This window comes from Gopherus evgoodei, chromosome 1 (genome assembly GCF_007399415.2).
Source record: "Gopherus evgoodei ecotype Sinaloan lineage chromosome 1, rGopEvg1_v1.p, whole genome shotgun sequence".
Taxonomy (NCBI): domain Eukaryota; kingdom Metazoa; phylum Chordata; order Testudines; family Testudinidae; genus Gopherus; species Gopherus evgoodei.
Window position 1 is genome coordinate 252,522,698 of NC_044322.1, and position 22,908 is coordinate 252,545,605.

At 46.1% G+C, this 22,908-nt stretch overlaps 1 protein-coding gene across 8 annotated transcripts in view; it reads right to left on the reverse strand.

Moving 5' to 3' along the window:
- ERC1 (ELKS/RAB6-interacting/CAST family member 1) overlaps positions 1-22,908 on the reverse strand; it is a 593,813-nt gene that overhangs the window by 309,129 nt on the left and 261,776 nt on the right. For all 8 annotated transcript variants that reach the window (XM_030543036.1, XM_030543051.1, XM_030543046.1 and 5 more), the window contains one exon: positions 20,960-21,153. In XM_030543036.1, the coding sequence (XP_030398896.1) occupies positions 20,960-21,153 (194 nt within the window). The remainder of the gene's footprint in view (positions 1-20,959; positions 21,154-22,908) is intronic.

The following is a 22,908-nucleotide window of genomic DNA, read 5'->3' on the forward strand; positions in this document are numbered from 1 at the left end:
GCTATCTGAAAAGTTTGCAAATGTGCTGTTCCTTGCAGCATGAAAATAAGCCAAAGTATAACATGTACTGAACAAGGAGCAATGGTCTCAAGTTGCAGTGGGGAAGGTTTAGGTTGGATATTAGGAAAAACTTTTTCACTCAGAGTGGTGAAGCACTGGAATGGGTTCCCTAGGGAGGTGGTGGAATCTCCGTCCTTAGAGGCTTTTAAGGTCAGGCTTGACAAAGCCCTGGCTGGGATGATTTAGTTGGGAATTGGTCCTGCTTTGAGCAGGGGATTGGACTAGATGACCTCCTGAGGTCCCTTCCAACCCTGATATTCTGTGATTCTGTGAAAATAAAGTAATGGGAAATTTAGCAATAGAATCTCAGTGCACAAAATCTCTCTTCCAAAACCAACATCAGTGAAATTGACCAAGAAAGGCACAGAGAAGCAAGCATCTTCCCCAAGCAAGCAGGGTCGGATAAATGATAGATGTTTGGTTACAAAGCAATATTATTTTTTTTGCTTCACACAGCCAATTTCCCTTCAAGCAAGAACATACAGAGCATTTCTTACAAGATCCAGAGTAGCCCTTCTCCCTAGCCTCATTAAGTGTGCACTCTGTGACATATTTTACATAGGGAGACAACAGAATTGCAATGTCAGATGCCAGTCTCGAAGGAACTGCTTGCCTTTTAAGAGTTTATTTCAATTTATATCAAAATACAGCCAGCTTAAACCAAATTTCTGGGTAACAGATGGGCAAAACTGATTTGATGCACATCATTTTACTATTTAATCATGGAGAAATATATATTTTAAAATATGTTGATTAAACTGGAGGCTTTATTAAATACATAAAATAAATTAAAGTTTGAAGGGGGTACGGGGAGGATAGCTCAGTGGTTTGAACATTGGCCTGCTAAACCCAGGCTTGTGAGTTTAATCCTTGAGGGAGCCACTTAGGGATCTAGGGCAAAATCAGTACTTGGTCCTGCTAGTGCAGGCAGGGGGCCGGACTCAATGACCTTTCAGGGTCCCTTCCAGTTCTAGGAGATAGGTATATCTCCATTATTTTTTATTCTGGCCATACTTTATTCCTTGTCCCTGAGTATACATATTCCTCCATTTGACTGTAGCAAGGAAAAGAGGAGTCTGTTCCTTTAATTCCATATACAATTGAGAGTAAAAGTATAATGCATGCTCTACATTGAATTTTGAATGCACAGAGGAGAGGGGCCATGGGTATTCTTTTAATTCCACTTGCTTTGGTGGTCATGGGTCCTGTATAATAATGTGTGTGTGTGTGTGTGTGTGTTCTCTCATTCTAGCTGAACAGGGGAAGGAGAATACTGTCTTGGGGTAGTCTCTGACATTTTGGCTGTACTGAGAGAGAGCTTTTATGACTGTACTTTTGTGGGAGAAAAGGGAAGACGACTAGTCTGTTCCTATCACTCTAGCAAAACTCAGGAAGGTTAGTACACATGTTCCTTCACAGCAGATGTCTTGGGCAGAAGGGGTGTTAGTGTTTATTTCACTTGTTTTATAGCTATTAATGGACCTTTCATCCTTGCTGTAGTGTGTGACAGATCTCGGGGTCTGTTCCTTTTTATTCCTAATGTAACAAGGGAGAGATTTGCCTAAGTTAAATAAATTTTTATAACTATTGAGATGCACTCGCACATCCATGTTTCAGAGCAAGGGCATCACTCTGGTGTCAGGGATGTGGCTGTTGCCTTCCCCAAGGAAATTCATCCAAATTCGCTGAGATTCTGAAAAATCAGTTTACACATGCTCAATAGAGACTTATTACGAGTTTGTATGCAGTGTTGCTGTAGCCGTGACAGTCCCAGGATATTAGAGAGACAAGATGGGTGAGGTTATATTTAGAAATATTTACAAGACAATGGACAACCCTCAGATATCTACACCAAATGCATTGCCAAACTTATTCATTTCATCCTCATCCATAACAATTTAACATTAGAAAACAAACACTTTTTGTCCATACCATGGGAATAGCCATGAGTACTAGGATGGCTCCTCGATATGCCAACCTCTTCATGGCCACCTTGAAGAAGAATTCCTGGACAAATGCACCATGAAACCAATGATATACCTGAGATACATCGATGATATTTTCATCGTCTGGACAGACAGCCTAAACTACCTCAAATATTTCCACTGCAATTTCAACCACCACCACACATTAAACTCTCTCTGGAACAGTGCCACTTTAGCATCAACTTCCTGGACATAATCATCAGCTTCAACAATGGAACCCTACAAACAACCATATACAAGAAATCTACGGATCACCACACCTACCTTTGTGGATCCAGTAACCACCCCTAAGACACCAAGAAATCAGTTACCTACAGCCAGGCACTCAGATTCCACAGAATATGCTCCAAAGAGAAAGTCCAGGATATACACTATAACACACTTAAAACCACCTTCAAAACCACCACCAGAAAAGTAGATTTCACCATGGAACGGGCCACCCAAATACCCCGAGAGAATCTGCTTCAATACAGAAATAAAATCCCTCTGACCGCACATCCCTAGTTGTCACCTAGCACCCTGCACTGGAACCCATAAAGGATATCACGAAACAACTATGACCCATACTCAATGGGAACCCCATCCTGAAAGAAATTTTTCTGAACCTCCACTTCTGGCCTTCAAACAACCCTCCAACCTCATCGTCAGGAGCAAGCTCCCCACAGACCATTACACATCAACTCAAAGCGGCATCAGACCCTGCCAGAACAACAGAAACCTGTATACATTTATCCACTGCTATGCTGATCAACACCCCCACAACACATCTTTCAAGATCCATGGATCCTACACATGCCTATCACAATACGTGGTATACCTCATCCAGAGCATTGAATGCCCCAACAACAACTGTGTGGGTGAAACCAGATAATCACCACCCTCTCAAATGAACTCACACGGGAAAATAAGACAAAAAATTCCTATCACCTGTAGGTGAACACTTTTCACAAAATGATCACTCTATGTCTAACCTATCAGTGATCATCCTCAAAAGAAACTTGCAAGACACTTTCAAAACACAAGCCTGGGAGCTTAAATTCATTACTCTGTTAGACACTAAAAATCATGGACTGAACAGACACACTGGATTTATGGTTTATTACAATGATCTGTAATCCACTAACCCCCTCTTTTTGGCTGCAGAGATGTTAATGGGCCGCACTACCTTGAATGGTCCCTTACAATATGTACTAACTACTTATGCTAAACAAATCTGTCCCACCTTGCACTGTGCTGTGATGCTCTGAGTAAGTTTTCCAGACCTGAAGAAGAGCTCTGCGTGGCCTGAAAAAGAGCTTTCCTCTCTCACCAACAGAAGTTAGTCCAATAAAATAAATTTTTGAGTCTTGTCTCCTTATAACAAGTTTGACAGTTAGTTTTTCTAAAATTTCATCTGCACTGAGTGTGCTTTATCCTGTCCCAGCTCCTACATGATAACCAGGCTGCAAATATGCCACTCCCCACAGAGTGATTGAGCATGTTCCAGGGACTGGAACTCAGACAAGAAGACTTTTGCTCTCGTCCTCTCAATGTTGGTGCTCAGATAGTATGAAGGAGGAAGAGAAGTAGTAGACTTAATATAATGAAGGAGAAGGAGAGGAACAGAGAGAGGTTACTGGGAAAGAAAAGCCAGGGGTGGAGCTGTGCAGCAGAAAGATTAGAATTAGGAAGACAAGAGCAGAGGGATAGAGCAGGAGCCAAAGGATAGAAGCAGAGCAGGAATTCAAGGAAGAGGCTTAAAAGGAGGGAAAGGGGGTTCGAGAGCAAGAGCTCTCGGGATGAGGGGGACAGAGCAGGGGAGACAGTGGCGGCAACTCAGGAGAGGATGGATAGGAGCAGAAAGTGAGGACAGTGACAGGCTGGAGGCACATGGAGATGGAGGGTCTATAACCCACTAGTGTATACTCCTTCCAGAACCTGGAATTTAACTCAGGAGAGTCCTGAGTCTTTATATTATCTTAACTTTAGGTGTGAAACCTCACTGTCTAGTTACTTGTCTCACCCTCCTTTAGTGTCAAGTATCAGAGGGTAGCCGTGTTAGTCTGGATCTGTAAAAGCAGCAAAGAATCCTGTGGCACCTTATAGACTAACAGACGTTTTGGAGCATGAGCTTTCGTGGGTGAATACATCTGAGGAAGTGGGTATTCACCCACGAAAGCTCATGCTCCAAAACGTCTGTTAGTCTATAAGGTGCCACAGGATTCTTTCCTCCTTTAGTGGTTGGTCCACATAGCAGACAACACAGCATACTACTGTTAACAGTTACTTTGCTCTAGAGGCAAAGGGTTTGTACTGTTGGTCTAAAGGTCCCAACCTTACGGATGACCAATGTAGGGGTCAGTATAATTCCACATGTTGGAATTTCTGTTTTTCAATTTGCCTCCTTAAAAATCTCGGAAGTTACACAAAATATTGTGTTAAAACAGTGGTTCTCAAACTTTTTGTATTGGTGACCCCTTTCGAATACCAAGCCTCTGAGTGCGACCCCCCCCTTAGAAATTAAAAACACATTTTTGATATTTAATACTATGTTAAATACTCAATTTAAACTCTATTGCTTAAAATGAATTTACCTTTTCTCATTGCTTTTAAATTAAGACTAAAATACATTTTTATCAAATTAAATATAAGTGGAAAAGTTATTTTTAAGTAGAATTTTATTTTAATACTTGACAGCAATTAATAACCTGAAGCAAGTAATAACCCTACGCATGGCTGGGCTCTGCCTGACAACCCCAGTACAAGGTTCGGGGCTCAAAGCGTCCTGGATGCCCCAGCTCAGGGTTCACAGCACCTCTCTTGGTTGGGGGTCAGGACTTGCAACCCCTCGTGGCTGTCGGACTCAGGGATCGCAGCCCCACTCCTGGCCAGGGTTGGGGTCTGAGCTCACAGTCCCGGGGAGGGTCGGATTCAGGGATCGTAGCCCCTTGCCTGCCCGGAGCTCACAGCTCCTGGCCAGGATTGGCATCAGGATTCCTAGCCAAATCGGGGGTCGGAGTCAGGACTCGCTGCCCCGCGCCTGGCCAGAGCTCACAGCCCTGCTCCTGGCCAGGGTTGGGGTCAGGGCTCACAGCCCCATGAGGGGTCGGAGCCAGGGCTCGCTGCCTGCGCCTGGCGCAGGGGTCGGGACTCACAGCCACGCATCCCTGTCGCTGTCAGGGTCGAGGCTCACAGCCCGGCGCAGGGGTGCGAGTCAGGACTCATAGCCATGCGCCCAGGTCAGGGCTCGCAGTCCTGCAGCTCCATATAGGGGCCAGGGCTCACAGCTATGTGTCGCAGTTGGGGCTCACAGCCTGGCGCAGGAGTCAGGGCTTGCAACTTGCAGCCGCACACTGAGGCTGGGGCTCGTGACCCCCTGCACAACTGGGTCACAACCCCTAGTTTGAGAACGTGTTAAAATAACATTATGAAATCAAGTACTCAAAAGTTAGGAAAAGATAGAATTAGAGGTGGCCTGTGCAACCTTAATTGGGGCCCCTTGAGGTAAGCATTAAGATACAGTCCTTACCTGCATGATCACATATGATTTTTTCCAAAAGGAACCTTGCCTCATGCAGTACACAGAACAGACTTGCTCAGGGAATGAAGGAATAGTTACTTACCTTCTATAGTAATAGGATTTCTTCGGGATGTGCCCCCTATGGGTGTTCCACATCAGGACGTGCATGTGCCTGTGAACTCTTAATCAGAGATTTTTGTCAGCAGCATCTGAAGGACGGCAGGTCTTACACCAGTGCAAGGGTATATAGGGACAGGGTGGACCTGCCACCATTCCAGTTCTTCTCAACCACAGAAACCCCTCAAAAGACTCCAAGGCAGAGGGGAAGGCGAGTGGGTAGTGGAGCACCCATAGGGACACAAGGTAAATAACCTCTTCTCCTTTGAGTAGAGTCCCTATGACTGCTCCACGTCAGGGGATTCCCAAGCAGTACCTCAATTATGGTGGAAGATGATGAGGAGGCAAATTCAGTACGTACTAAAGAACAGCATCATTGAAAACTGCACCAGCTCTAGAAGCAAGCACAAGAGTGTAGTGCTGGCAAAACATGCGCACAAAAGACCAGATGGCTGCCCTGCACATGTCTGAGATGGGTATGGTTTTCAGTAGGGCTAATGAGGGAGCGTGAGCTCTGGTAGAATGAACTATCACCCTCGGAGGAGGCTTCATAACCAGTTAAGATGCACCCTGTAACCCATTTTGACAGTTTTGGGGTGAAAATTGGATGGTCTTTCATTCATTATGAAATGGAGATAAAAAACTTAGGTGAAGCCCAAAAGGGCCTGGTCCTGTCTAGGTAAAAGGCGAGAGCTCTTCCTACATCCAGTGTTCAAAGGCTCATTTTTTCTCTTGAAGAGTGAGGCTTGGGATAAACATCAGGAGGTGAATCTTATGATGAATGTGGAATTCTGAAGAAACTTTAGGTAGGAGGTGAGGGTGTGGATCTAGTGTCACTTTACCACGATAGAACACCATGTACCCTGGGTCAGCAATCAATGCTCCAAGGTCCCCTGCCCTCCTGGCTAAGGTGATAGCTATAAGGAAACAAGGTCTTAAGGGACAAAGGAAGGATGGAACCATCCCAATAGGTTCAAATGTATGTTTCTTCAGCACATTGAGGATTAAATTTAGGTTCTGAGGTGCAACTGGCTCCTTGACAGAAAGGAAGAGGTTGAACAGGCCTGTAAATATACCTCATAATGGTTGGGTGGGTGAAGACTGAAAACCACTCAATGAGGGAGTGAAAAGCTGTGATGGCAGATAGGGGAATTTTAATGGAGCTCAGCAATAAACCTGTGGTTTTTAAATTCAGCAGGTAACAGAATGTGTGTTAGACAAGCCTTGAGAGGAGGTATAAACCAGTGGCTGCACCAAGTTTGGAAACATTTGCACTTCTGCAGGTAAGTTTTCCTTGTTGTGAGTTTACTATTATGAAGCAGTACTGTTGATGCCTCTGGGGAGCAGTATTGTTTTACACTGGAGAGCCATCTAGTAATCACATCTTGAGATGAAGTGCTCAGAGGGCAGGGCGGCGGAGGAGATTCGCTGTCAGGGAAAGGCAGAGCTGCAGTCACAGAGACCTGTGAACTTGCTCTGGGAAGTTATGCCTGTTGAGAATGGCCTGTTGATTAGCAACCCTCAACTGGAGGCCCCCTGAGGAATACACCTTCCTGCCAAACAGGTCCAGACACTTCGCTTCCTTGGCCTTAGGGGCCAGGGCTTGCTGTCCATGGCGCTCTCTCTCATTTACCGCCAAGACTACCAGGAAACCTGGGCTTGGGTGGCAAAACAAGAAGTTGTATCTCTTTGACAGGGCAAAGTACTTGCGCTCCACACCCTTGGCTGTTGGAGTGCTGGAGGCCGGGGTCTGCCATATAGTCTTATACTTCAGCTGTATGGTCTTAATGAGTGGAAGCACTATTCTGGATGGAACTTCCAGGCTCAAAATGTCCACCATGGGGTCCTCCTGCTGCACCGTCTCCTCGGCCTGTAACCCCAAGTTATGAGCAACCTTACGCAGCAGCTCTTGGTGGGCTCTGTGGTCTACTGGCTGAGGCCCTGATACCGCTGTGCCTGCCATCGCTTCATCCGGGGATGATGAGGTCAGCAGCTGCTAGGATTCCTCCTGCTGGTCCCCTTGGTCCCCCTCACCGAGGGAGGGGCTTCCGGCTCGGGCCAGGACAGCTGACCTTTTGGCGGCACCGGACTCGGTGCCAGTTTCTCCGGTCTCTCGCTCAGTGAAGGTGCAGGTGGTCTGGACACCGTAACTTCCTGCACGGAGGAGCGTCGGCGGCGGGACCAGGACAGGTGCACCGAATAGCTGGCCCTGGAGGGAGCCCTCTGCTGCTGGTAGTAGGCCCAAGGGGTCCAGAAGAGCCAGTGTCCTGGCAGTCCCCACTGGGATTGCCCCCCAGCCTGGTGTTCTCTGTTGTCCGATGCCTGGTGCGGGTAACTGCATCAGCCAGAGTCGGCGCCGGACTCTGGAGATGCTGAACACAAAGGCCATGGCTATCGATCTGTGCTGGTGGGAGGTCGACAAGAGGCTTCTTGCCAATAGGGAATGGGACCAGTACCGCTGCTCATAGGACCGGGACCAGTATCAGTACTCCCGAGACTTGGACTGGGACTGGTGACTTCTGGAAGCCTTCGGTGATGACTGGCTCGCCTTCTCCTGGTGCTGGTCTCTGGGGGGTGGCGGAGAGCATCGGGTCCTTCGCACTAAACCTGTGCGCTGACTCGCCTCCAGTACTGAGACTTGCCTCTGCATCAGGGGTAACAGAGTCCACAGACTCGAAGCTCAACCAGGACCAACCTCGGGAGCGATGCCAGGACGATGTCCTCGAACGGCGCACCATTGCCGGCATTCTCCTTGATGGCACCTCTGGTCAGGAGGGGGCTCACCGCTGACAACCCAATGAGGTCCTTTGCTGCCTCAAAGATGTCAGGTGTGGAGGGCTGATCTATTACTTCCTCGAGCCCGTCGTCCTTACTGAGTTCCCTTAGGGCTGGACTCAGTGGTACTTGTGGTGCCGGTGCTGCCAGCGCTGGTACAGCGTCCATCACACTCTTCCCAGTGCCCGGGCCCCTAAATGGCACCGGTCTCCTTTGTGGGGAACATCCGCGCCCTTCCTTTGATTTAGCCTTGGGCCGCACCGGGGAGGATGAGCGGTGCCGGGACCTACTTCACTCTGAAGCCGATGGCTTGCAGTGCTTATCCAGCATCGGGTCGCTTGACGACTTCAGGGCACTCCGCACTGAGGAGGCTAGAGTCGGCATCGGGCGCTCTGGGCCTGATGGCTGCAGCGTGGCCTCCACCAACAATTGCTTCAAACGAAAGTCTCTTTCTTTCTTTATTCTTGGCTTAAAAGCCTTGCAAATCTTACACCTCTCCGTTTGGTGTGCTTCCCCCAGGTAACGTAGACAGGAATCGTGGGGGTCACTAACTAGCATAGGCTTGAGACACGTGGTGCAAGCCTTAAACCCATGGGCCTGTGGCCTGGGGCGGGTGCTGGAAGCCTCGAAGCACCTAATCTATTAAGTGTTCACAACAAGGGAATGCTAACGAACTGATAGCAGCTAAGTACTCTAAAGCTAAGGGATTGCTTCTTGTACGAGAGCAAGAGGTTGTTCCAATACCGTCACGGACAGTAAGAATGAACTGGAGGGGGTCGGGCCAGCAGGGATATATGCACAGCGCAGTGGCGCCACTCAGGTGGGGGCCCCTAATGTGGAATGGATGTGAACAAGAACTCAGGCGGGCACACACCTAATGTGGAATGGACGTGAACAAGCACTCAAAGAAGAACTGCTGGCACTTCCTGTTCTGTCTGGATATGAACAGGTCCCCTTGGGGAGTCTCCCACCTCTGGAAGATGGCACTGACCACCTCCAGGTGGAGTGACCACTTGTGGAAAGAGAAAGACCTGTTGAGGCAATCTGCCAGCATATTCCAGGTGCCTACGAGGTGAGATGTCTTGAGGCAGATGGTACACTGCACACAGAAATCCCATAGCCGAAGAGCCTCCTTGCACAAGGCTGAAGTGTGGGCCATGCCCTGCTTGTTAATGTAGAATATTGCGGCTATATTGTCCACCAAGATCTGCACCACCTTTCCCTCAAGTAGGACAGGAATGCTGGCAGGCCAAGCATATCGCTCTGATTTCCTTGACAGAACAGTCCACCTGGGACCAGAGGCCCTGAATGCTGAGGTCGCCGAGCTGGGCTCCCCACCCCAGATCCCACACGAAAGACCAGTGTCACTGAAAGGTGAGGGGCTACGAAGGGGCTCCCGCTCGACACTGACCGCGGATCCATCCACCAGTCCATAGATGATAGGATATGCAACAACACTGTGATGACCAGGTCCAAGTCATACCTGCCGGGTATGTAGAACAATGCCAGACACATCTGAAGGGGTTAGGCACAGACACGCATGCTGTACAATGTAAGTACATGCTGCCATGTGACCTAGCACACTGAGGCATTCTCTGGTGCTTGTGAGTGGGTGGGCTCTGATATCTGTGATAAAGTCCGACATCGCTCGGGATCAGAGTCTGGTAGGAACTGGCTTGAGTGGAGTCCAGTACTGCCCCTATAAACTTTATTCTCTAAAATGAGGTTAGAATTTATTTCTGTTCATTTATAAGCAGTCCCAGCTTTCAATAGGTGGCCTGTACCACACTGACACTGTGCTGAACCTAGGATCACGAACAGTCCTTGATTAGCCAGTCATCAGGGTATGGATAGATCTGCATGGCTTGATGTCTCAAATAAGCTGCCACGACTGCCATGCACTTTAAGAAAACTATCAGAGCTGATGATAAACCGAAGGCCAGTGTGGTGAATTGGCAATGGCACTGACTCACCACAAACCGGAGGAATCTCCTGTGCCCACAGAAAAAAGGGATATGGAAATAGGCATCTTAAGTCGAGGGCGGTGCACTTGTCTCCTGGATCCGAGGAGAGGGTGATGGAGGCCAGGGAGACCATGAGGAACTTCAACTTCTTGAGATATTTGTTGAGTCGACACAGATCCAGAATGGGTCTGAGGCCCCCTTTGTCCTTCAGGATTAGGAAATATTGGGAATAAAACCTCCTTCCCCTCAGCTCTCAAGGAACTTCCTCTATGGCCCCCACACGCAGAAGGGCTTCCACCTCCTGGGCAAGAAGTTAATTGTGAGAAAGGTCTCTGAAGAGAGACAGGGATGGGTGGATGAGATGGAGGGGTGGAGGAGAAATACAGGGTGTATCCAACGACTACTGTGTTGAGGTCCCAACGGTCCAAGGCAACATGGGACCATGCACAAAGGAAATAGACAAGTCCAGGAATAGACAGGGGGATGGATCCTGGGGCAAGAGTAGTACATCATCCTCAGGTACATCATGAAAATGCCTGCCACAAGCCACCCCGGTGGCTTGCGGAGCTCAGCTAGGAAGCCAGGGTGGATGGAGTGGGTTGGTGACTTTTATAACCTCTGTCTCTTTTCTTGCAGGGATTTTAGCAAGATGGGCCTGAGAATCTAGGAGGTGGCTGTGGCTGGAAGTGCATCCTGGAAGCCGGCATCATGAACAAGCTCAAGGAACACAGAGTGGCCTCGAATCTTTTAGACCACATAGGCTGATGTCAGTTTGTTCCGAGAACAGTGCATTGCCCTTGCAAAGAAGGGTCTGGACCAGCCACTGCAACTTATGGGATAAACCCTAAGGATTGTAGAAATAAACTGTAATTGACCTTGCCGCCGAATCAGTTGCGTCCAAGGCGGCCTGGAGAGAGGGTCTGGCCACTGCCTGCGCTCTCCCGTAATGTCCAAGAATTCCTGTCTCATCTCCTGAGGCAGGAAGTCCTTAAATTTGGCCATTGAGTCCCAGACATCAAAGTCATATCTCCCCAGCAATGCTTGCTGGTTGGAGACACGCAGTTGCAGGCTGGCTGTTGATTAAACCTTTCTCCCTAATAAGTCCATCTTTTTAGCTTCTTTATTTTTAGAGGTTGCACTTGTTTGTCCCTGTCTGTCTCGTTTGTTGGTAAAGACCACTAGTGACCCAGGTGGAGGGTGGGAATACCTGTACCTGTCCTCGGCAGGGACATAGTACTTCCTCCCTGCCCATTTAGATGTTGTTGGCAGAGAAGACAGGATTTGCCAGAGTGCCTTGACCAGCTTGAGTACTCTGTCATGCACTGGGAGTGCCACAGCCAATATATCAAAAAGGCTGTCCATCGGCTCATTAAGCTCCTATGCCTTCAACCCCAAATTCGAGTTGATTAACAAGCATTACTCAGAGAGGAGGGTGTAAGGATGAAGGTGGTATTGTTTGTAAAACCTCTGTCCCAAAGAACTTGTCAGCAAAGGAGTCTTGGACCAAAGTATAATGTCTCAAGAATGTGTGGATGGAATGCCACATAGCTGTCCTGCAAACATCAAGAAGGGGCACCCCTTGGAGTAATGATAGTGAGGTCCCTTCTGACCTTGTAGAGTGAGCCCTTACCCTGTATGGGTGAGGAAGCTGTGCAAACTGATAGAGTAGGGTACAACCAGAGATCCATTTAGAGATTCTCAGAGGATATAGCTTGACCTTGGACTTATTCTGCTACAGTAATGAACAGTTTAGGTGACTTACTGATAGATTTTGTTCTCTGCAATGCAAACGCGCATCTTATGCCAAGAGAATGAAGTCTTCTCTGCTTGGGAGAGGCTTGGGGCTTCAGAAAAAACACAGGTAGTTGAATTGACTGGTTTATGTGAAATTCCAAAACTATGTTAGCAATGAATTTTGGGTACAGCGGTAGCAAGACTTTGTCCTTATATAACATTGTGTATAATTTTTAGGGCCCGGAATATACCTACCCTTCTGGCCGAGGCAAAAACAACAAGGAAGGCAACATTCATGGACATATGAGACATGGACTATGTAGCTAGCAGTTTAAATGGTGGCCTAGTGAACACAGAAAACACTAAATAAAGGTCCCAGTGAGGGGGTGATGTTTTGTTTTGTTTTTTTTACTGGTGGGAAGGTTCTATTAGACCTTTCAAAAAACTGGCTGTTCCTCGCTGAGTAAAGATGCAGTAACCGTCCAAAGCAGGTAACATACACTGATTACCACCAGCGGAACCCATAGCAAACTAAAGGAAAGGCCCGTCATCTTCAGAGTGAAAAGATAATCCAAAATAGCCATAATGTCTGCTGTTTCTGGAGATATGTAGTTTTGCTGAATCCAGACACAGAAATCTTTGCATTTGGCAAAATAATAGTTCCTGATGAAGTCCTTTTTGCTCTTATTAAGAATGATTTGCATGGCTTCAGAATAAGAACATTTTAAGTTTGATACCCATCCAAATACCAAGCCATGAGAAGTAGTACATCAAGGTTGGGATGCTTGATTCTGCCATTCTCCTGGATCAAGAAATCCAGAAAGAATCAAATGCTGATAGGTGGACGGGACAACATTTGTAGAAGACTTAGACATCAGAACTGCCTGGGCATTTTCAGTGATTAGGATGACTCATGCCCTGTCCAATCATATCTTCTGTAGAACCGAGGTAGCAGGGGGATGGGAGGGAAGACATAACTGAAGTGATCTATCCAAGGTAGTAGGAGAGCATTGCCTCTGGAATGCTTTTCCTGAGCTCCTCCGGAGCAATATAAGCTGCATTTCCTGTTTGCCTGGGAGATAAACAAGTCCTCAGTGGGGGTTTCCCACTGAGTGGAAACACTATTCATTAATGAAATGTGTATCTCCCACTCAGGATAGATGGTGAAATGCTGGCTGAGGCTATCTGTCGACAAATTCTGGGTTCCTGGAAGGTACACTGCCAATAGAATGATATGGTTCTTGATACACTAGTTCAATAGGGTGACCACTGCCACATACAAGGAGACTAATCGTGCTTCTTCCTGATTACTTATGTAAAATTTGTTTATTCTGTCTGATATTATGAGTATATGGTGAAACTGAATGAATGGTAGGAATGCTTTGCATACAAATTTATAGCAGCATAAGCTTTCATGGGCTACAGCTCACTTCATCGGATGCATGTAGTGAAAAATACAGAAGGAAGATATATATACACACAGGGAATATGAAACAATGGGTGTTACCATACACATTATAAGGAGAGTGATCAGTTAAGGTGAGCTGTTGTCAGCAGGAGAGAAAAATAACTGTTTGTAGTGGTAATGAAAATGGTCCATTTCCAGCATTTGACAAGGAGATATAAGGAACTGGGGAAGGAGGAGATAAGCGTGGGGAAATAGTTTTACTTTTTGTAATGGCCCATCCACTCCCAGTCTTTATTCAAACCTAATTTAATGGTGTCCAATTTGCAAATGAATTCCAATTCAGCAGTCTCTCGTTGGAGTCTGTTTTTGAAGTTTTTTTGTTGTAATATTGTGACTTTTAGGTCTGTAATTGAGTGGCCAGGGAGGTTGAAGTGTTCTCCAATTGGTTTTTTAATGTTATAATTCTAGACGTCTGATTTCCATCCATTTATTCTTTTACGTAGAGACTGTCCGGTTTGGCCAATGTACATGGCAAAGGGGCATTGCTGGCATATGATGGCATATATCACATTGGTAGATGTGCAGGTGAATGAGCCTCTGATAGTGTGGCTGACATGATTAGGTCCTATGATGTTATCTCCTGACTAGATGTGGACAGAGTTGGCAACAGGCTTTGTTGCAAGGATAGGTTCCTGGGTTAGTGTTTTTGTTATGTGGATGCTGGTGAGTATTCGCTTCAGGTCTGGGGGCTGTCGGTAAGCAAGGACTGGCCTGTCTCCCAAGATTTACGTGCATTCTGGTCTCTCCAAATGCCCTCCATCATGTGACTGTCCATCTGGGTTCCCCAGTCTCACAGGGAGGCATCTCTAATTACTGTCTTATTAGGTTTGGGGGACAGGAAAGGAACACTTACATATACTTGTCCGGGACCATTCCATCAAGTTAGCGAGGCCCTCACCTTGGTAGGAATTGTCATTATGGTGTTCATGCTGTGCTTACTTGGTATATATACTGTTTGGAGCCAAGCCTGCAGGCAATGGAAGTGGAGTCTTGTGAATGATGTGACGTAAGCACATGCAGCCATGGTGCCCTGGAGATAAAGGCAAACCCAAACTGATATTGAGCATGACCTAGTCTATTAGGTTGTTAATTGTGTGATATCTGTTCATTGGGAGATAAGCATTCACCCTGAGTCTAAGATTGCTCCTATCAATTCTATACTCTGTTGGGGTCAGGATAGACTTTTTCACATTCACACAGACTCCTAGGGATAACAGAAGATGAAGCAGCAATGAGATTCATGCAAGGGCTTCTAGGAGCGTTGGGCCAGTTAGATGCTAGTCATCTAAATATGGGAAGACAATGAAGCTGCTCCATCTGAACTGCATTGCTACTACTAGAAACACTTTCATGAAGACTCTGGGTTTACTTGCAAGACCAAATGGGAGCACTCTGTATTGATAGTGCTTGGGACCCACAATAAATCTGAAGAATCCTCTGGGGGTAGGGTGAATACCCACATGAAAGTATGCATTTTTACTATTGATAACTGTGAACTCTGTGTCCTTTTCCAAGGAAGGTGTTATTGACACCAGTGTAGCTATATGGAATTTTTGTTTACAAACAAAAACACTGAGCCATCACAGGTTGAGACTAGGTCTCCACGCTCCCTTCTTTTTGGGACCTGATACATATTTCAAATAGAACCCTCTTCCTTCTTGTTGAAGAAGTACCTGCTCTATATTCCCTGATAGAGAAGAAATTCTACCTTCTGGAGGAGAATCTCTGCATGAGAAAGGTCCCTGAAGAGGGGCAGAGAAGGGATTTTGGAGGGGGTAGAAAGAGAAACTCGATGATATAGCCAGAAAGAATGAACTCCAGAACCCATTTGGTTGCTATTGCACTCCGGTTGTGGGAAGAGAGTGCTAGATGGCAATTAAAGGTTATGTGAGGATTCGGTGAAGATGGCATCAATAGTGGTTCACAACTCAGAAGAATCACATAAAAACTATCATCTGGCTGGGGGTAAAGCTGGGTTGATGTGGTCAGTGTGGAAGGTGCAGAATATTGTAGCTTGTGCACCTTGTCTTTTATGGGGCAGTTCATAGGTTTGCTGGTGGTAAAAAGGTTGAGGCATAAGCCTTGGTTTACAGGGATGTTTGTGGTATTTCCTCTTTGGGGACACCATATATACCCAGGGAGTGGAGGATTGCGCTAGAATCCTTTAGTGAGTGCAAAGATTTATCAGACTTTTAATTGAAAATGTCAGTCTTGTTAAAGGGAAAATCTTCCACAGTGTTCTGGAACTCACTGGGAAACCCTGAAGACTGTAGTCATGGTTCTGACCAGCAGCTTGCCTTCATAAATAAGGGCCTGAAATTGGGCCTGTCCCTCTGAGGTAATTTGGCCTTAAAATCTAGGAATTCTGAATACTTTAGAAACTCATACTTAGCCAACACCACTTGATAGTTCTATATTCTAAACTGGAGGCTAGTAGGTGTAAACATCTTCCTTCCCAGTAGGTTCAAAGGCTTGGCTTGATCAGAAGGGGTGGCTCTTGGGTGCTGTTGTCTAAATTTTTTGTGTGACAGCCTAAACAGCTAGGGAGTTTGGTGTGGGGTGAGTACACAGAAACTCCACTCCCTCAGCCAGGACAAAGTAACACTTCTCAGCCCTCTTGGAGGTAGGGGCACTTGTTGCTGGTGTTTGCCATATGTTTCCTGCTAGTGCCAATACTGCTTCATTCACTGGGAGTGTTGTCTGGCTGGATCTTGTGGGTTACAGGATGTCCAGGAGCTTGTGTTGTGTGTTCTCTAGCCTCCGCTAAGAAAAACTGGAATTCGTCCACCACTCTATCTAGCAGGTCTTGGAACTGTTTGTGGTCATCAAAAGGGGACAGTGAAGCTGGAGTGACCACCTCATCAGGAGATGAGGAAGACATCTTTGTCAATACTAGTGGGACATGTGAATCCAGCTCATTATCTTCCTCTTCAACAGGATCAGGAGAAATCTCCAGTTGTTCTCTCAGAGTGTAGGGATGGTATGACTCAGTATTAGATAACACAGACCCTGGGTATTATGCATATGGGTCCCATGGTCCACATGGGTCCCACAGTAGGGCCCGCAGGAAAAATCGAAGGTGGGCTATGGAGGCAAGGGGTATCACTGGACCCAAGGCTTGGGGTCCACCACCTGCCCTGAGAGAGTGTAGAATCGTGCAATTTGGTACAAATGGAGCCTTGCTCTTATGAGTTTTTATCTTGTCCTGGGGACTTAGGATGCTTTATGTCTTTGTGGGCTGAGTGCAAAGACTTGCCTGACATGGACAGTATCAGATCTGTCCTCTTTGGAGTGGACTTAGAGGAGGATCTGCTCTTCTGCTTATAAGAGCATTCCCTACTCTTCTGACAGCCCTGAGAGGGTCCATAGATGTAATCTCTCTCACTCCCGAGTCAGGCACCATGGTAGGAGAGGCGCTTCTCTCTGATTGGTCGATATACAGGAGTCCCCCGGCCTGGGCCTCGCTGGGGCCTCGTATCTTTTTCCATGAGGTACTTTTTAAGCGGCAATTCCTGCATCCGATGGGTCCGGATAGGGAAGAAGCAACAGATATTGTAACTCGCAGAGATATGCACTTTCCCAAAGCAGCACTGGTGGTTGTCACTGACCAAGTAGAAGCGGGGACAGAGGAGACAGTTTTTGAAGTGTGGTGCTCTGGGTATAATCTAATCACCATATTAGGAACCAGAAGGATTCCATGGGGTGGGGAACCTAAGTAATCACTAACTATAGTATTAAAAACATTTTACACTACCTAAGATAAAACAAACTCTGAAATTTTAACAGGTTTGAAGACAAGACTGGAGAATACAGGAGAGGCTCTGGACATAGAAAGTTCTAACTCAAACCATGCAGCAGTAAGAAGGAACTGAAGAGGCAGTTGGTCCACCCCATCCCTTTTGTCCTTGGTGTAGAGTATTACGATAGCAGGGGAGCAGATGTGGACCAAAAGAGACTGTTTACAAGAATTCTCTGGTCTTGGGTGCATGGAGGAGGAAGTTACTCACCTTGTGCAGTAACAATTGTTCTTCGAGATGCGTCCCCCTATGGGTGCTCCACTATAAATGTATTTGCACCTCTGTGTCCCTAACTGGAGATTTTAGGTAGCAGTGTCCTTTCGGCCTGGTATGCACCACTCCCCACCCATTTGTGGTCTGCCTTGAAGCTATCAAGCACTGCGTGAATGAACCACCATCAATTCATTCTCTACCACAGAGCTCCTTATTGATAAATGCAAAGTAGAGGGGAGGAGGGAAGATTGTGGAGCACCCATAGGGAAATACATCTCGAAGAATCATGATTACTGCACAAGGTAAGTAACTTCCTCTTCTTATTTGAGTGGTGTCCCTATGGATGCTCCGCTGTAGATGACTTTACAGCAATATCCCCCACGTAGGGTTGAGGCTTTGGAGTGGAGGCTGTTACTGAAGACAGTACTGTGGAGCCGAAGATGGCATAAGAGACTGAGTCTCAACTGTTCAAATAGTGTTCTGAGAATGTATGGGCAGAGGCCCAGGTTGCAAATTTCTGAGATAGGGACATTTTAAGAGACCTGAGGTAGAAACTGATCTGGTGGAGGGCATATGGATTCCCAACCGAGGCAGCAGATGCACGCATGATAACAGTGATTAATACAACCGGAGACCCATTTTGAGTCTTTGAACTGATATTGTGGAATCTTTTGATTTTTCTGCAAATGAAAGGAAGAGTTTAGGAGACTTCCTTAGTCCTGTCCAAATAAAATGCTACAGCTCTCCTAACATGTAGCATATGTAATATCACCTCCCTGTTATCACAATGTGGTTTTTGTGAATTAGCTGATTCATATGAAAGGTGAAGGCTACTTTGGGAAGGAACTTGGGAAGCAGTCTCAATGTGACTTTGTCTTTAAAAACGACCATATGTCATCAGCGCTGCCATTTCCCCTATCCTTCGTGCTGAGGTAATGGCCACTAGAAATGCGGTCTTCATGGACAAGTTTAACAGAGAGCAAGTTGCGCTGGGCTTTGAAGCGTGGTCTCAGAACTAGATCGAAGTCCCAGATTGGCATGGGCGGTCTGACATGCAGGAAGAGGCTTCTCATGCCCAAATAACAGTAACACCAGAAGAAGATCTAGAAAGGCCCTTCAGTCATGGCTTTAGTGATGTTACAAATGAAAGTTCTGCTCAGGTCTCTTCCTCAGCTTGTATAGTTTTCCTGACACTGAATGTAATGCAGTTAAATCCTGATGAGATAACGTACAGAAGCCATTCTAGTATCAAAAAAAGTGTTTAACATGCCACATGGCATTTGTGAAAAATACAAATTTCCATTTAGTTCCCCCAGGCTAGTTGTTTTTCAAAGTGACTATCAAAGCAAACACAAAATATATGTTATTTTCAATACTAGAGCTTAAAAAGCCCCAACAGGTGCTTGGCACATTACAAAATGGAAGGTCAGAAAGTAACACATTGCTGTCCTTACTTATTTTACATCTATTCCTAGGGCATTCTGTGGCAAAATATTTAAAATTCTGCAAATTTTATTTGTCAAATAAATGTGCAGGCTCCATCATGGCATTGAGAAGCACAGGCCACTGGCTGCACAGAGGTTGGAGATCACTGCACAGCTACCCCCTGGGATATGGACTGAGTGGTGAGGCTGCACCCAACCCAGACCCAGTACAAGGACTGGCCCTGCCCTAGAAACATCCCGGGGCCCTTTCCCTCCATGCCAGGTGCACCAGGTGTGGGCAGGCAGGCTCAACAAGGCAGGATCCAAGTGTGGAGGGGCTTAATGTGGGGGGATCCAGGTGTGGGTTGAGAGGATTCTTTGTGGGGCAATCTGGCTGTAGGCAGCTCAGTGGGAGATCTGGATGTACAGGACTTGTTGTGGGTTCTGGGTGCAAAAGTAATTGGACTCTGCAAGAGTGTGAAGGTGGTTGAGGCTCAGCGGTGGGGTGGTCTGGGTGTGGGGGGACAGAGCTCGGCGGGGGGATCTGGGTGTGGGGGGCTCAATGGGAGGTCCAGATACTGGGGGAATGGGGCTCAGCAGGGTAGGGATCCAGGTTCAACTGGTCAGGGCTCAGTGGGGTGGGGACCCAGATGTGGGTGACTTGTCAGGGTGATCCATGTGCAGGCAGAGCGGGGCTCATCGGAGTGTGTGTGGGGGGTTCTGAGTGTGGGGGGTGAGGCTTGGCAGGAGGGTCTGGATGCATGGGGTTTGGGCAGATTAAGGGGGGCAGATTCCTGTAGAGGGATGCCTCCCCCTGCAGCTGAGGAAAGACGGATACAGGAAGCGGGGGAGTTTGCAGAGCTTCCTGCAGCCAGGGGAGAAATCTGTGGGTGGGTCTGATCCGGCTCCGGATGCCATGCAGGAAAAGAGGAAGTCCCGTCCTCCCCAGCCCAGCTCTGACTAGCAGCTGATCCCAGTGCAGGGTAAGAGCCACCAGCTAGATCTTCCCCAGTTCTGCTTCCTGACCTGCAGTGATTTATCTCTCTGCCGGCTGCCCTGGGCACCCGAAACATACGCTTTTGTGGCTTCCATTTGCTTCTCCGTCAGAAAGTCATTTTTCTGCGGTAAAGCAAAGAAATCTGTGGGGAAACACAAATTCTGCACATGTGCAGTGGCGCAGAATTCCCCCAGGAGTATCCATCCTGACATTTTGCTGAGGGAGAGAAGAGACTATATTGAGACAGAAGCTGTTTCCATGCCTTCCATGAAAACTATTGCTAGTGATTCTGATCCCAAAGGCCAGTGGCATCACCACACGTGACATAATTCCCCAATCAGAAAATGAATAGGATTTAGAAAAATAAAGCACCATGGCGTGGATGTAGAGAGAGAGAAATAACTGAAAAAAAGTGCTGAAGTTAAGTATGGTTTGGACAAAAACAGTCTACATGAACAAGAGGGAACATATTTGGAGTTCACTTCTGTTTCTATGAGTACATGGAATTCCATCACATCCGTCAAAGGGACTTGCAGCAACAATTAGCATTCCAGGCCCTAAAAGTCTTTTTGCCTAGTCTGGGTTGGAGGTCAGTCATATTTCAACAGTTTATTAACCAGAAGCATAAACTTAATTTATTTCTCTTCCTCAACGAACACAATAATTTCAGCAACTTTTCCTCCCATCTCCTTTTCCCTTATAGTTCAGATGTATTAGCTCTATTTTCTTAACATCCAGTCAGAGAACTGCAGCCAGGCATCTTTAAACTTGTTTAACAAACTGAGGTCAAGGACCAAAGAAGCAAAATCCAGAGTCGATTTTCCCAACACAGGCTCTTAAGGATTACTGAGAAAAGAAGAAACTGAATAATCAATTTCCACTTCCTTCAGCCCCAATTCTCCCTTGTACCCATACATCCCTCTTACCTCTCAAGTTCTGCTATCTTTTTATCTTTATCATTCTTTTCATTTTCCATCTCCTTCAGGATTTCCAGGAGACGATCCACTTCAGCTTGAGCCTTACTGGTGTCTTCCTGGTACAATGCCACCTCCCTCTCCAGCTGCTGGAATCGGTCATTCAGCTCTGGGCTGGCCTTGGCCTCCAGTGTAGCTTCATGAGCCTGCAAAGAAATCAGTTCAAGAACCATCTCTCACACATGTATAACATATCCGCAATCATTGCAGGGCACAAAGTACCCAAATAGCTACTTCTAAAAGATAAATTCATCCATTAAAACGGAAAACGTCATGGGCACCAAGTTCCTGTAAGTTACATTGCATCAGTGGGATAGTTAATAGGAGATGAATAATGAAATAGATATTTTGTATGGGTTTTTTTAAAGAGAGCTTTGATATTTAAATTTGCACCATGCTGGCAGCTCAGAAAGAAAACAAGTAATTTCAAAATTTATTTTTTTCCAAATATATGGCTATTTAGTCCCATCTTTTCAGCATCCCAACAAAAATCTACAAACAGAAGCCTAATCTGCATCTGATGCTGTTAGCAGCATTAACTGTGCTCTTTAAAAATAAAAACTGAAGCTGATCTCTTCATGAGGAACAAAAACAGTGCAGGGTAATGGGATATTGATGGGAGGGGGCAGAATCAAGGAATATAATTATACTTATAAAAAAGTAATGTGCATGAGAGTATATTTAGGACTTGGAGAGATGGAAGTACAAGGACTTTTAGAAACTACATTTGAGTGCACAGAGAAACACTATAATGAGAAGGCTCAGGACAAAGTGACCCCAGCAAAGAGCCTAGTTCCACTGCTTTGTGTACAGGAATAGTGCAATGAGTTTATTTGGAACTAAACCTTGTTCTGCTGAAAAGTCATTAGCTTATTAATAGAGTGAATCTGAATCCAACAGTTCCCAAGTGTGGTAAAAATACAGGGAAATGGATATACATACTGGAATTTAAACTAATAAACCAAGGCTTAGATTTCCAGTTAACACAGAACAGTTTTCAGCATATCTGGAGGGAAGTAGGTGGAGATGACCTAGTCATCTTTATGCTATCTTTCTACTCCTCCTTGACCTCGGATGCTAAACTAGTCCCTGATGTAAGTAAAAGCAGCTTCAGGCCTGGTCAAACTTGATCCACTGGACCGCAGTTTCCCAAAAGCTGCTCTGCCAGCCAAGACTACCAGAGCACACTGTAACACCTATGACATAGCTGATATTTCAATTCCCTTTGCACTACTGTGGAAAGGGGATTGACAAGGTGCCAAGATTTTGACCCAAAGTGTGGCAAACCTAAACCCATTACACTGGGAGTCCAAGAGCTACTTTTAAATGTAATCAAGGCTGTAACTACAGCAGTATATAAATGTCAGTATTATAATTTGCTGCTTCCAAAAGGAACAAATACACTAACAGAGCAAACATAAAAGGTACTATAAGCAATGCGTCCTAGGAGAGACCACAATAAGACAGTAGTGGGTTAAGCCTGATTTTTCGCCATAGACACAGCCTGAATTCTTCACAACTGAATATGGTTGCATCCCCAACCTCTCAAAATGTTTGTTTTAACAAATGCTCCTCCAGACCCTTTAAAGTAATCCAAAGTACATAATCAGATAATCAGGAAATGTGAAAAAATGTAAAACTGGGCTGCTAGCCAGATAACTGAGCTCTCTCATCTCAAATAAGCTATAATGGCTAATGGAGATCTACTGTCAGGACTCTCCTATTTAATATCATTCTGTGTTAATAAAAGTATCTTGACAATTACCCAAGAGACATTACCAAAAGAACAAGGAAGTACATTTTCCATTTTAGAAAATGGAACAAGTCAGTGTGTCTAGTTCTTACAGAATTAGAGGGCTGTTTACACTATACACTATATTCATTACAGGTAAAGACACATA